This window comes from Phaethon lepturus, unplaced genomic scaffold, assembly GCF_000687285.1.
Source record: "Phaethon lepturus isolate BGI_N335 unplaced genomic scaffold, ASM68728v1 scaffold36066, whole genome shotgun sequence".
NCBI lineage: Eukaryota > Metazoa > Chordata > Aves > Phaethontiformes > Phaethontidae > Phaethon > Phaethon lepturus.
In genome coordinates this window covers 1-15,300 of record NW_010546202.1, presented here as the reverse complement: position 1 = coordinate 15,300, position 15,300 = coordinate 1, and the positions used below count along the sequence as shown (strand labels likewise).

General features: G+C 50.5%; 1 protein-coding gene across 1 annotated transcript; it reads right to left on the bottom strand.

Annotated features, from left to right (window-relative positions):
• Positions 1-5,557: 5,557 nt before the first annotated feature.
• Positions 5,558-14,710, bottom strand: MFNG (MFNG O-fucosylpeptide 3-beta-N-acetylglucosaminyltransferase). Its single transcript, XM_010289214.1, has 8 exons — positions 14,363-14,710; positions 8,902-8,950; positions 8,326-8,428; positions 8,077-8,230; positions 7,594-7,679; positions 7,118-7,283; positions 6,489-6,574; positions 5,558-5,624 (listed from the first exon to the last, which is right to left on the bottom strand). Exons 1-8 carry the CDS (start codon positions 14,708-14,710, stop codon positions 5,558-5,560), a joined length of 1,059 nt encoding a protein of 352 aa, XP_010287516.1.
• Between the last annotated feature and the right edge of the window lie 590 nt (positions 14,711-15,300).

Here is a 15,300-nt window from a genome sequence, read left to right as displayed (position 1 = left end):
GGAAAGACAGTCCTTGCCTTTTTCTTTCCAGCTTTTCCTTTTTTTGTTGAACCCCTAGGCCACAAGATACCAGTCTTCAGGCCAGCATTCATCAGTTGCCAATACAGCCATAAAGAGGATGTAGATTTTGTTCTGGTTCTTTCTCATATCCAAACCACTTTCTTCACCCCTCATCTCTCCCTTCCCTTGTGCTTGTATCAGCCATCCTTCAGGTCTGTTTCTTCATGGTATTTCTGGGTGGAGAGGGTTCTTTACTCCTGGACTCTTCCCTTCACTGTCCCAAAGACCATCTTGTTCTCTGTCCTTAGATGTGACACTACTGTCCCACTGATTCTGTAAGCCCCCCCCCTTCCCCACCTTATCTCTGCTTGTAAGTGCTCCAGGGTAGGCACCATTTTTCTCTCTGTCCAGCACCAAGCACAAGCTGGTCTCAGCTCACAACCGGGTCAGCTGGATTCTCTGCCAGTGCAAATGCTGGATATTTCATGGCATATCATCCACCTGATACACTGTGGCCAAAGGCACCAGCTGCACACTCTCTCTGTGCCCCGCTTCTAGGGCCGGGATGGCGAAAGCAGGGGTTCACAATAACAGCATTTCTCCCCGTCCAATTGCCCTGTTTAGTTGCACTTTTTCTTGTGTTGCTAAAATCAACACTGTCTTTTTCTCAAGCAGTGGCAGAAGGGTCAGGGCTAGCAAATCCATGTTCAATGCACTCAGTTTAATTTGTTCTTAAAGTTCACTATGAATCAGATGCAGCTCCCAGCAAAACCAAAGGAGACTTGACCGAGGCACCATCAGATGTAACATCTGCACATGCTCCTTAGCCTTGCAAAATCCTGGAAGGCAATTTAAACATGAGAGATAGGCAAGGAGCCCATTCTCAGGGTCTGTAATTAACCACATACAGTTCAAACAAAAAAGAGAGATGAGTTCCCAGCTTTCTTGGAGTTCAAGCTGGATCAAACAGGGAGTGACAAAAATCTCAGGCTGTCAAAGAACAGCCTTAAAGAGGCAATGCCAGCTGAGCAACAGCAGCGCAGCCCTGCACTCCCTTAACCTCCCAGGTAACTGGGCAGAAAGTCTAGAGGAAAAATTCCTGCATCAACTGGTGAAAACAGACACAGTTATTTGTAAGTTTGTGGTGCTGCTCTTCTTCCCGGCCTTGCTTATACCTATGGTAACACATCCTCTTCAGTGTAGCCGTAAGCCCAGTGGTGTTCGGGGCAGAAGAAAGTCCCAGTTAGCACGAGATTCCATCTATGGCACGAGCTGCTAGCAGGTGCCTTGAGGAAGAACATAAGGATGGTCTATGCCTCTCTCTGCCTATGCAGTTATCAAGTGGAGGAGTCAGTCACTCTCCTTCACCTTTGCATCCACTCCAGAAAGTGTGTCAGGTGGGTACAGCCCTGGTGGCCAGTGGCGCAAAAGGGCAAGCCAGCTGTCTTGTAGAGTTTTTCAGGGATTGAAGACAAAAGAAATTAAACAAATAAATGACAAGAGCTGCTGATCCCACCCCTGGACTGTCTGAAGAGCCTGCATTGTAAGCAAGGGCAGGGGAAGCCTCGAAATTAAGAGGCCAAATCTGCTGTGAGGAATTGAGTATAACTGTCAGGTGAAAACACATCAACTTCTCTGGAGTGTTATTGTAAAAAAAAAAAGAAAGAAAACGAAAAAAAGGTTTGGGGCCAATCACTCTGACTCACAGGTTGGCATCCTCTCTGGCACTGGTGGGCTACAATCGTCCTGATCACAAAAACATCCAGAGCTGGGGGTGCAGGCAACATCCCCTTTCCCACTATTGCTGGGCAGCTCCATACAGCACTTCAATGCACAGCTTAAATTACCCAGCTCTCCTCCAAGGCCCCGCTTGGTGGTTTCTTTCCTTCCAATCTCCTTTCTTCTTGTTCCTATTTCTCACCTTTTGGCTTCTGTTTAGTAAACTGCTCGTCTTTTGAAGGTTGCGTCTTTAGCAAGAGGCCTGGGGAGAGAGCTGAAGGCTACGCTCTAAGTACGAGTCAGGTAAATCCCACAGTGGCTTAGAAATCTGTTTTTCTTTGGCAACAGAGTTGTTAAGAGGAGTTGGCACCAGGGACAGAAGCATTGTCTAGTGTTGCTATTCTCTCTCCCCTTCAAGCCTTTAGCAACAACTGCAGTTTCCCACCTATTTCAACTAACTTCTCTTTTCCCCCTAAAGAAAAGATAGTCATTAGCATTTTTTTTGCACTGTCAAATAGGGCTTTCCTTGTAAAAATTCTTCACAGCCAAGGGGAAAGTGAAGAAAAGATATTGTTAACATGAAAGCCTCACTTAATACTTCACATTTCAAATACTGTAACTGCTTTTTTCCCCCCTCCTTCTCCTTTTTCTCTATCTTCAATATACTGCTTAAATATCATTAACAGTGTTGGTTGCTATGGCGTTGGGCAGGCGGAGGTCTCTGTACTTGAAACCTTGAACTACACTTAATGTTGTACAACAGCAAGGTCATGCCAACACCTTTGACTTTGACCCCATTTTTCCCAGTAGAATAAAAAGACCACGTCTCCATCCCTTTTCATTCTTGGGATAGTTGGTTTTTTTTTTTTCCTGCAATGAGAAAAGGGAGTATGAGAGAAAGAAGGAAAGAGAGCACTATACAAAGAAGAAAAAAAGAAAGAAAGAAAAAATTTAACAGACCCAGTGGAACCTTTCTAAAAACTTCAACAGTTACATCAGAAAATCATGAAGGAGAATAAAAAAAGGCAGTCTCCCAAAAAGTTTCACGTGAGATTGTTTCTCATTTTCCCAAGCAGCTAAACATTTTCATAAACTAGGAAAATGAGACTGTAAAACCACAACATCTGACAGCAAGCCCCAGGGGTAGGAACCATTCCTGAAACTAATTTTAACTCAGGTTTTAACGTTGATCAGATTTCATGTGGTGAATGTCCCCTTAAGCTGTCTCTCTGTTCTTAGAGAAAACTTGGTTTCTTTTATCGACTCTGAGAAGTTGTGTTCTTTCCAGCACATTGTCGTCACAGGCGTAACAGGACTTTTCTGGCATTCGTTTCTGTACAGCCGAAGAGATGCCCTGCCCCAGACATCTTCTCATCTGTTCTCAGTTTCTTTATGAGACAAGACATTTTCCACAGAAGTGGCACTTAACTGCTCCAGCAATGAAGCCCAGTCTTAAACCAGCCCTGATGCAGTGACTCAAGGACTCAACCCACTTAACATCTGATCTTCAGCCATGCAAAAGGCACCAGGCCAGTTCAGACCAGCTGCGGCCAGGATCCAAAGCAGGCTTCCAGGTTCTGTGCCTTGCTTTTCATCAGGGAAGGGAGTCTGCTCTACTAGTTTATTCTCCTTCACCAGGCACATGAATTACATTTTGCTTTGACTGTCACCAGAACATCTACAGAAAGGACTGGCTTTTTAACTCGAAGACAAAATTAATACAACAGCTTAGAGTCTGAATGGGGAAAAAAAGAAGATATCCAGGTAGCATAGATTTCTCTTGAAGACTCTCACTTCTCACGAAGAATTTTTCATCTTCTGGTTAAATTCAAAGCAAATCATTTGCCCTGTGGGGCAGAACTTCTTTATGCTGCACCTGCCTTCCAATAGTCGGGTGTCTCTGTTTTGAGCCACATGGTTCCTAGGTTCCTAGGTGTGCGAGCCAAGTGCTTTGCACAACTCAAGGAACGGTCATTGGCATTAGCTAGCCCCTGTTCCCGCTCAGGATGAATTTCCAGTACAATGGCATGTTGTGCTAGAGGAGAAAGCAGGGTGCTCTGCTGCTTCACAAGGTGGTTAAATGCTGGTAAGAATGACCAGGCTGGAAAACAGCTCTACAGGCTCCTGCTTTCTGCTTCTCCAGAAATTAAAGTGCTCATTCATTTCTAGATCCTCCTTTGAAGAGGTGGAAAGTCTTTCTGATGCCTTGCCTTTAAACTTCATGTGTGCTGTGTAGGAGATGCTGGTGGCTTGAGGGCCGGGGGGAGGAGGCAACAGGGTGGCCAGTTTTCAAAATGATAGAGGCACAGCGATAGTTGCCCTTGGCTCTTCCAGTCCACCAGCAGCAGGCTTAGTCACATCAGCAGCATCAAAGCTAAGCTCTTGGAAGAAAGGGCATTTGTCCTTTCATCTGGAGATTACAGGAATCTTTCACCAATCCCAGTGGTGTGTTTTGAAAGGCTCTTTAAAGAGAAATACCTGCTTGTGGCACCACCTGCCATTTAAAACAGCCTCTTTGCCTTCCAGCTTTCCCTGCAATGCTCTCCCCCAGTCATTTAGCCATGTGTACAAGGACAAAATGGTGCCAAGGTTCATGCCCCAGCAAGCAGAATTGCCCAGCTTTCATGCCAGGCTCTGTGCTGAGGAAAGGACTCTCCACAGACGTGCCAGAAAGCTTATAACCTATTTGGGTCTGCTCCTTCCCCGTGTTGCGCTCAGCAGGGACAGCAGGAAGGCAGAAAGCTGCTCTTAGCATCTGGAGGAAAGAAGCGCAGAGATAAAAAGCTCTTTGCCTTGCGCTGTCCATTCCTTCATGACTTAATTTTTTTGGTTGGGGCACAGAGAAGATTATAAAGCTGTAACCTCTAATCCGCTCCTCAGCGCTCCTTCTCCATCTCTTCCTTTCTCCTCTCTTTCAGCCAGTCCTAATCCTTTATGTCTCCTCTCTCACAGGTAGGAGTTGCAGTCTAATCTCAGACGACAGATTGGTAATTAGAGCAAGAGATTATCCTGACCCCATATCAAGAAGGTAAAAAGAGAGGAATAAAGCGGGGCAATATGAGATCAAGCCCTCAATGTTCAGTGCAGGAACCATCCTGATCCCAGTCTGTCTCCTCCTGGCTCCTCCACCCCCTTCTCCTTTGTCCCAGCAGATGGGGGGATTCTGGATTCTTTGTATTGCCTGCCCATATCCCTGCTGCCAGGAAAGGACTACACTTTTCCAGCACTCATTCACCACACAAATTATCACATTTTCCATTTCTACAAACCTTGACTAAGCAGATACTCAGCCAAGGGGCTGGGGCTGGGAAGAGTGGGCGGTGGGGAAAGCACAGGCAGATATGGAGGAAGAGGGCCTGCTCAGAGAGGCTGGAGCCATGACATGCTATCAGCCATCCTCAGCTGGGCACTGGTTATCCATACCCAGGGCCCTTCTAGTCCAGCAGGATGAATCCACAGCAAGGAGCAACATCAGGTCCCCATCTCAATCCACAGCAGGGAGCAGCATCAGGTCCCCATCTCTACCCAGATGCCCAGCAGTGACCACCCAGTCCTTGGTCTGCTCAGGAAGGCATACTGCTCCCATCCCTTGCACATACCCCAGCACAGATGGGAAGCTCATCCATGTGTCCAGCCCATGTTACCCATCTTTGGCACAGATCTTGTCTCTCGTCCTGTGTCACCAGAATTCAGCAAGGACCAAAAAAGCCATTAGATAGCTCCAAGACCACCATAGAAAAGGGAAAGTTGGGAGCACTGAGCTTCTTCAGTGTCCCACTCCCTACATGCACAGGGTGAATGGATGTCACCAGGACCCACTGTAGCTGAGGCTCAGGCATCACCAGCCAACAGTTTGCAAGCACCAGGAGGTGTCGGGGTAGAGATGGCAGTGGAGTGATCGAAATCTGCTGAGGAGAGAGCAAAGGAAGGTCATGTGACAGTTTTTACACCAGCACACAGCTGGAGAATGGAACACCTCTCCCTCATATCCCATCCCACACCAAGCACCTATCCTGCACTACAGGCACTACAGAGCCCCAGGACTGGTTGTTCATTTCAAGATGTCTTTCCTCAGCAAAGCTAAGCACCCAAGCCTCCCTCTGACACCTGAGTCCAGCTCTGCCCATGTAGCCCAAGCCCATGAGTCACCCTGATCACAGGCAGGAAGGTGGGCACCGCACCAGCCCCCACTAACGTGGTTCTGTTGATGCTCTTTTCATCACCTAGCTGCTTCCCACCTCTGCTATCTCCAGCCAGGAGCTTCCTACCCATGCTCTGCAATAACAACTTTAGGTTTGTTCACTCAAAGCAGAGAAGGTAAATCAAAGAACACTTTTGTTTGCAGTTAGCCTGAAGTGAACCTTTTTCTTTTTTCCTTTCAGTTTTCTCAGCAAAACAAAAAATGAAAAAGCAAGCAGAATTTCCTTTCCTGAGTTTAAAAGAACATTTCTGTTTCTGTCCCAGAGCTAAAAGCTTAGCTTGTCGGTCTCAAAATGTGAAATAAACGGTAATGCTTTTGGCTCAGGAATTGTCCAAATAAAATATTTTGATATTCCTTTTCTTCCCACTTATCCAAAAAGGTTTGCAAAGTTTGTAAGCTTTCACAATCAGCTTAATGCTGGTATGCTCTTCACCCAATAAGCCATGTGACTGCAAGGTTTCTGTCCCTCACTGTAGACCTCCTGCACCCAATTTGGCTGCTTCCCCCTTCCAGCATACTATCTAAGGGCTCACACCACAGCAACACCCAGAGCACTCATGCCCTGTACCTTGAGGGATCCTCTTGGGGTGAGAAGGGGCCGCTGAGTTCAATAACATTGAGCTTGTTCTCAAAGACACCATAGCTGAGGGTGACCTGCAAAGGGTGGTAAGAAAGGAGCAGGGAGGGTGAGGTGAGTTCAGGAGCAAGGAACTTGCTTTGGGTGATGGAAGCTGCCGTTCTGGTTCCTTCTCTGCTGGCTTGGCCTCTGTCTTCCTCTCCTCTCTTCCTTCCCATGGTGGTCCACCGTGCCAGTCCTTTGCCTCTCCAAGCCCCTACACTCCTTGTTATCTCCCCACTCAAGGCAGACGGTGCCCTGTCAAAGCCTCTTCCCCAATCAATCATCGTTTCTGCTTGTCTTTGTGCCACATTCCCCCAAGGATGCCCTCAATCCTCACATCATTCCCCACACATGTGCTCCCCAGCACTGACCCCAGGGGCACTGCGACTGGCATCCATGCTGCTGGCAACATCTGCTCCTTATTTCAAAGAAGCATTTGTCAGGAAAGCCTCCCCAAAAGAGCGGACGATTGACTGAATCCAGGTCAGTGCCACCAATGGGGCAATGTGCCAGTCAGATCCCTTCCTCCACCTCTCCTTCCTCACACACCTCCCTCCTGCTCTGTTTTCCCTCCTCACCTGCTGCGTCAGCCGAGAGGGAGGGATGAGCTGCAGGTTCTCCAGGTGGGAGTGGAAGAGCGCGTTGGGCAGCAGCTGTCCGCCAACTTTGCACTCAATGATGTAACCCACGGTGCAGTCATCCGGCAGGCGGATGAGCTCTGAAGTGCTCAGGAAGTTCCTGCCGCTGGCAGAAGAGAATAAGGCTGCGTGGGTTAGGACAAGGGGGTAGGCAGGGATATAGGCATCCACTTGGGTGGGAGATAAATGAAGGATTTAACTGAAAACCAGAGTAAATCTTGCAACTAGGCAAGAAATCCACCTGCAAAGATTTGTCCCACGTGCTTGCAGATGTGGAGCACATGGCACTCTGCACCCTTGCAAACACCCTTGCAACCACCACATACACAAATCCAGATCTGATGCTGCCAGGAATTAATGTGTATCTGTGTTCCTCATTCCCAAAGGCTCCCATACCCATCAGCTGCACAGCTCACCTGGCCCAAGGCACCATCTTGCTTGCCAGCTTACGGCTGATGCAGAACCCAGCTCCTCCTGTGGCAAACCAGAAGTGCACAGATTTCTGGAGAGGAACAGCAGAGAGAATCAATGGCAGAGGCTCAGACGATACCATGTTTCCTGAGATGGGAATACTGGAAACTCAGCTTTGATGCCAGGACAAAAACAGCCCTGTTGTCACCACAGACCCCTCACTGCTGCCCAGAAGACGGACTTGCCAGCAGTGCAGCATGGATTTTGACCTACTCATATCTGGAGACACCAAACGTGGCAACGTGAAACCCTCCCTAGGTAGATCAGATTGAGTCAACACCTACAATCATGTTCGGACAAGACCGGCGAATTTTCAGTTGTTGACTGCTGTTCTTTGGACGTGTCTCTCCTTGGGGTACATGTACGGCCAATGAGCCAAAGCACTAAAAACAACCCATTGGCCCCCCCACCACCACCACAGGCTGTACCGTCTGGTTATTTGGCAGCATTTCAGAGGCCCAGATGGGTCGGTTCAGGCTGGGTTTCCCCAGGTAAACATCCCACGTCGCAGAGTAGGAGGACAAGAGCTTCAGGAGGGCCTGAGGGTTCAGGTAGTTGTCATCATCCAAATGGCAAAACCAGCTGTGGAAGGAGACAGGAACAAAGACACAAGAGGTTTGCAGTAAGGAGGGTGCCTCTTGCTCTCAAGAGTCCCCCCTGCACCAGCCCTGGCTCACCTCCGGCTGCTGGCCAGGAAGGCATCAAACTCAGCAGCCATCTTGCAGGAGAGGGCTGGGTGGCTATGCTCGGCAGAGCAGTTGGTGAAGATCGCATGGTCACCTGCCGGGAGAGAGAAGTCTGTGGCTTGTGGCTGGCCTGCTTCACATGGTCATGGGGAAGACCTCTGGGTGGGAGGGAAGGGGTTTGCTCACAGCCAGCCTTCTCATGGCCCCTTCAACAGGCATCCGAGCCCATGGTGACTTGGGCTCCATCCTGCCCCCTACTAGGAGATGAAACCTGGAGAAAGCCAAGCATCTTGGCCAAGACTAGGACACCTGCTAACCACACTTTCACCCTCCCCACTGCCAGACAGGGTGCAGGGGCTGAAGGGCTCTCTCTTGGGTTGTTTCCACCCATGGATGCTTTAAGGCAGACAGCACCCTGCCTCCAGTCGGCTGCATGCCCTGGGGTAAGCCAGCTAAAACAAATCATCACCTGGGGGCATCGTGGGTGCCAGACCCCCTCCCAAGGCCGTGACAGTTCAGAGGTTGATGGCAGGGAGAGGAAGATGGTCTTATAGAACAGGTCATTACCCATTCTCCTTTTCAGGGCATCGTCTTCTTCATCAGTGAAGACGTAGGTCTGGGGAAATGAGGAAAGGAGGTTACTCTCAGGGCTGGAGATGGTGCTGCTCCTGGCCACCCATCCCTCCTCCCCACAGCCGGACTCACTCGCTGGGGTCGCGCCACTCCGTCCCATGCTGCCATGTCCCACTCCCAGATGCCCGGGACGGCCATGCTCCCCATTCCCACACGGCACCATCATCAGCACTTGTGCAGCTTCATCCCCCCCGCCCCGCCGCCGTGGGAACAGGGAGAAGGGGACCCGTGGCACCAAGTGAGGGGGTGAGGGAGCCCTGGCTTAGTGTCAGTTGTAGAGAAACGAAAGCATTGAATGGTTTCGTGGTTGAATGATGCTCGGGTTAAAAGGAGAACATCTGTTTGTGTGTTAAGTGTGCACAGCCCCCTGCCGCTGCCCGCCTCCTCCTCCTCTTCCTCCACCCCCATGCCGCTCTAATCCCCCTCGCTGCCATTGTGTGGCACATCTCCCTTCTTCAGAGCCAGGCAGGGATCAGGGCTGGTGGAGAAAAGCTTTCCTCAGGCAGAAAATGAGCTTTCATGAAATCAAAAAGGAGCCACGAGCCGTAAACAGTCTCTCCACCAGCTGCCCACAGGCTGGTTAAACGCAGCCTGGGTAGGGACAAAGGGGACAAGGCAGGCAGAAAACAGCTCCCAAAGATTCTGATGAGGAGATGAGAGTCTCTACTTCTCCCCACACCCACCCAGCATTTGGGAGATATGTCCCCATCAGGAGGATGTGGTAAGAGAAATGTTCCACATACCAAAGGAAGGCAATGAAGGACCCTCAGAGACCACCTGGTTCGAGCAGAGGCAGCAGAATGGTTTCATGATCTCAAATGTACATGCTACGGCCACTTGGCAAATTACCCTCCAACAGCTGAGCTGCAGCAACGGGCCACGAGCACATTCCTACCCCACCCCGCTGGTAAAGTCTCAGTTAAAACCACTTCCAAGGTGATCACGGGACAAGAAGCAATTAGCTAAGTCTCGGGTAAAGGAGTCGCTCGGGGTCAGAGGACCATATCACAACCTTCAGGCAAGGCAGGGATCGTCAGTGGCACAGGATTTCCCTCGCTAGTGTGTCAGAGCCAGAAATTTCCACTACGACAAATATTTCGTCTTAAGAAAAAAGTTCTGAAACCATTGAAACTCTCTGACATTTAAAAAAAAACAGAAACGTTGTTGCTGGAAATTACTTGCTTACAGATATGAAACCAGCTAATAAACATCGTATCTGACTGACTTAAAATGGGAATCTGCATCTTTTCACAGATTTTCTACTTGCGAAAATATTCTGAGCTTCCCACTTTCCTCTTGATGCAAGGTGAAAAATGCTTTTTTGCAGACATCCGACATGTCTGGGTGGGAGCCCAGGGATGGAAGGAGCATTGTCACCATGGGGAACACCAGGCTCTCCAAAAGAACCGGAAAAAGGGGCTATGAGTGTAGGGGCTAGGAAAATCTCATTTCCCTGGCTCTCTTAAACCCTGATCTCTATGGTACACCGGGCTGCACTACTCCAGAGATGCTGATGTTGTGCCCTGGCTCTGTCCTGGAGCAGATCACAACAGCACAGGCAGCTGCCCGCATCCTTCATCTCTCCATCCCTCATGCCTCCAAGAGCAGGAAATCTGGAACAGCAGCTGCTGCTGGAATCGAGCGACTGCTGCTGTGTGTCGTTCTGCAAAGCCGCACATGAAGGCTGCGATGGGAGAGGGAGAGGCGGCCCGTGGCTGAAAACCTGCCTGGAGAGCATTTGGCCCAGTTGCACAGGTCTTTCTCAAGGAGACACCAGCTGCTGTTGTCCATACCAATGGAGCCTGGAAGAGATTCAGAAGGTGTCTCTGGCCACACCAGACCTACTCTCCCCATTGGGGATGTGCAAGCAGAGGAACACCCAGTGTCACCTGTGTCCCTGCAGGCAAATGAGGTGGACAGAAGCAGCCTCCCCACTATATCCACCCTCGTGTTCTCCACCAGACCAACTGTGGGACTATGCAGGATCTCCTGTGGTGGTGCCTCAGCACTCATGGGCTGTCTGCTCTGGCAGGCAGCCTGTGAGCTTGCTGAGCAGCCGTTCAGCCACAGCTTCCCACTCGCCTCCTGCGCCGCGTCGCTTCCAGCACGGTTCCTCCTGCCAGGGGAGGGGGAAATCACAGAGCCCGGCTCTCATCCGCACTGAGAGCGGCCTGGGGTGGCTGTCACTGCTGCTGCAGGGCAGCCAGTCTGGGCTTGAGGAGGGATGCAGCGCAGAAGACATCCCTCCATTCTAGAGCCAAGATGGTTGGATAGGAAAGGATGTCTGCTGGACAGCAGTGCCAGCAGTGATACGGAGCCACCGGTGTCCAACAGCTTTGACCAGCAGTTCTCTATGAACATAAGTGTCCATGCAATTGATAAACACTAGACTTTGAGCTCCCCTCACCCCAAACTGGGAAAGTAGCCTAGCAAGGCAAAACTAGGAAAAGGGAATAAAGAACTAGGAAAAGGGAATAAAGATGTGGAATCTGACAAGCCATGACCACATTCATCTCCCAGGTTCCCAGGGTATCCCTCCTCCAGGAAGAAATAACCTCCAAAATTGTTTATGGGTGATTGGTGCAGCTGGGCAGGAAGCTGTTCCCCTGCCTGGAGAAGAGATTCAAAATCTATGGTGTGTTCACAACACTGAAAAATGTGAAAGCCAGTTCAGGATGGGTCATTAAAAGGTTTCATTTCAGTTGGTTGAATGTTTAGGTTTCTGAAAGGAGGGGAGGTGCTAGGATTAGTTTACATTACCAAACAAAATTTCAGACCAGAAACTTAGACTTAACTCCATCAAAACTACCAAGGCCAAGACCGCAAGCCACACTAAGATGCTGTCCAGCCTAAACAGTCATCAAAACTGACATTTCTGTTTAGATGAAGCCTTTTCTGAGGAAAAGAACTTTCACTGAAATGACTTCCACATCAAGCTCCAGTGGAAAGTTTGCTGTGGATCTGTTCTCAAAGAGGCAGAGCATGGTCCAACTTCCAGTGAAGAACACTTACCCTTCCCTGTCTCCCATCAGCTGGATATTTTCTGTTTAAACAGTGCAGTTTCAGGGAAATGTCTCTCTCTCTCATTGTCTACCCTGACATAGTCCAACATAGAGGATTTTTAATTTGGCTCCCATACAGTCTGTCTTAGCCATAAAAACCACAGCTGTTCCTGCCTCCTGTTACAGTCACCTAAGCCTGACCTGTGAGGTCTGGGCTGCTTCCTCTGGGAGGACACCACGCAGGTAATCAGCTCCAAAACCAGGCTTGGCATCAGCAGTACGTCCAGCTGCAAAAATTTCCCCACTGGCCACCTGCAGAGATGGACCCACTGAATCGGTCTCCAGCCACGAGTAAGGGTGAGTGAGACAGCAAGGTGGTGGGTCAGCCCTAGGATGAGGCAATCTCTGCATATCAGGGCTTCTGAGACCTGGATCTCTCCGAGAGTGGCTCTTAAAGCCTATGCCTCTCAATAAAGACTCAATAATAGGAGGTCTGGTGCCCTATGCCTGGCCACACGACAATTAAATGTCCTTTGTAAATTGAGAGCTCTTTTTTTTTGGTAAGTGAGGTTTCTATATTGTCAATTTTTCAAAACTAACCCTTTCCCCTACCTCCAAAAAACCTCTCCAGCAGCCATATATTAAAAAAAACCCAACAGCTTTTGACTTTCATGTACTTCTTGTTACCTCCCTCCCTGCCCCCATTCCCCTGCCCTCAAGGCCATTTAGTAAAATAAGCAGAAGAAAGACGTGGAAAATTGAGGCGGGAGGGAAGAAAACACTGAGCTTGCAAAAAAAATTGGTAACAATGAAAAAACACTGTCTAAAAATGACTGACACTCCCACTCTACCCTTCCTTCCTATTCTCCTGCTCAGTCTTTGAAGCTTTCCTAGAGGCTGGCAGCAGCATGGAAAATGCAACACCTCTTCCCAGGTTTGGACATAATTTGGCTGCCAAACAGAGAGGGTCAGATGAATCTGGGGAACTGGTATCTAATTCCTGTCATCAGTGGAATGGCCAGGCACCTATTTCTCAAACACACGAGGAAGGAAAGGTGAGCTGCTCCTTAAAAACCCACTCCAAAAGCCCCAGTCACAATATCTAAATGCCAGTGCAGTCATGCGGTTGGGTTTGGTTTCTCCAAAGAGCTGCTGGGCTGAGGTCGGGCGGAGAGGAGAAGTGCATCTGGAGGAGGAAGCAGAGCATCTCAGATGCTGAGAGGGACACACAGACAGGAGAGGAAGCGTGCTCAAAATAGGACACGGCTTCCTGTGACGACCGCAGCAGACCAGACAGTTGCAGCACCATGAAGTGGAAAACCACCCTTACCCAGAAAACCCTGCATTGCTTCAAGCGCTCTCCTACCCAATACCTCCACCCCCGTCCCCCTCCCTCGCTGAGGCCTGAATTTGTCTTCTAGGCACCCATCACACACAGGCAGAGGCAAAAAACCCCAAAACGCTTTGGGGGCAGCCACAGGATTTCTTCTTTCTTGAGAAGCATCTTTGTGAGGGAGGGAGAGAAGTACCCAGTCCCTCGGGAGTACTTCTGCCCACCAGTAAGCCAGTCTGCACAGCACCACCAACATGGTGCCCCACATCAGTTCCTCTGACAGGAAGGAAACTCTCCAAACTCTGCTTTAGCAAAGAGTGAAAACATCAGACCCCCAGTTAAAAAAAATATTTAAAAAGTCGAATACAGACCCTCATCACTTCAAGATCGTGCACGTAAGGGGATCTGCCCAGGAAAGCAAAGCGTGGATTCAACAGAGGAGTCAACAGGGCTGCAAACACCCCTCCTGCACCCGTGTCCCGCAGCCTCACTCTCCTGCCCGCTGCACCACACCGGGGCGAAGGGTGCCCTGGCCCAATGTCGGCATCCTGATGGAGGGGCAGGGGGGCCCACTCAGCTAGAAACCTGGCAAACTCATGTCATTAGAGGGTAGAAACCCACTGTTTCATACAGACCCAGGACAGTCTGTGCTCTCAGTCTGGTGTGGCCCAGGCAGCCTGTGGCCCCCGGTGTTACTGGATAAAAAAGGGAAATTAAATCCCCTCCATTCCAAGCTGAAGGAGTCAGGCTTAGGTTAGGGGCAGGTGATGCCTGCTAAGAGCACTCGTCCTCCCAGCCTTCATGGGAAGGGCCCACACAAGCTCTTCATCCTCACTGCCAGCCTTTCCCATAAACCAGCTACCAGTGAAACATTTTGCTGGGTAGCATCCCCCTTTCAATGAGAACAGAAGCAAGAATTAGGGAAAACAAGGCAAAGTACTTGTTGGGTGGGATGGCAGTGCCCAGCCTCCCCTTCCTTTGGCCTTTACCCCCTGCTTCCGACACCCCATCCCTGCCCCATTAGCAAACACCCCCCCTCTAGCCAAATCCACACGCTCACCTGTTCTCTGGCTCGGGATATCCACGTATCCAGGAGCAGCTCCATCCTGCTCTGGTGAAATCTCTTGGTTGTCTTCACAGCTATGAAAATGTCCCCAAGGGTCAGGCTTCCCTCAGTCTTGTATCCCCCCGGAGGATGGGCTTGCAGGTCCTTCTGGCCTCTGCCACCGCCTCCTGTGGCATCCTCTGGGCTCACTTTGCTCCGGCGCTCCAGCGTCTCTGACATCCCCTCCCTGAGCCCTGGGTACCGAGCTGTTTCCTGAGCCCCACGGTGCCGCACGGAAAGGAGAGCCATGCTGACAAGGAAGACTGTGGCTCCGGAGAGAGCACGGATGAGCCAACGGCCCATGGCTCCCAAGTCGTTCCCGCTGCAGCCAGTACCCTGTCAAACAAGGACAACTTCTGCCCGTACCTCCATGTGAAGCTGTCCACTCTTCTCAAAGCCTCCAAAGGGGCAGGACAAAAGCCTTCAAAGGGGCAGGAAAAAGCCGAGGGCAAGGTCCGCGTAGGCTGTGGCCAAGGAATAGGGTGGGTGAAGACCAGAAAGCCAAAGAGACAGCAGCCCCGAGAACACTGGTGAAGCGGGGGGAATTTTCACAGACTAAGAGGGCTCGACAACGCGGCGAGGCAGGGACACGTGATGGGAAAATACTCTGAGGTGACTGGCAGGTGGCTGGCACAGCCTGCCAGGAGGAAAGCGAGCATCCCCACTCCCGGTGGAGTGGCCGAGGGTCCCAGGCTGGGGGTCGAGAGGGCAGCAAAGGAGATCAGAGCCATGGGTGGGGAGCCGGGACCAAAAGCATCAGCTCCTCGGAAGACACCAGCCCGCACATCCAAGCCAGGGGCTGCGGGGCGAAGGCCGGCGCAGGGCTCCACGGAAGGGGCCGGGTGCCATGCGTGCGGCGGGGCTGCTTCTCCACCTGCTCCCTCCCTGCAGCT

Coding starts and splice junctions, on each gene's coding strand:
- MFNG (XM_010289214.1), bottom strand. CDS start 14,710: ATGGGCCGTTGGCTCATCCGTGCTCTCTCCGGAGCCACAGTCTTCCTT. Junction 7,680..8,076: donor TGCTGCCAAATAACCAGACG/GTACAGCCTGTG, acceptor GTTCCTCTCCAG/AAATCTGTGCACTTCTGGTT. Junction 5,625..6,488: donor CCCCAAGAGGATCCCTCAAG/GTACAGGGCATG, acceptor TCTCCTCAGCAG/ATTTCGATCACTCCACTGCC.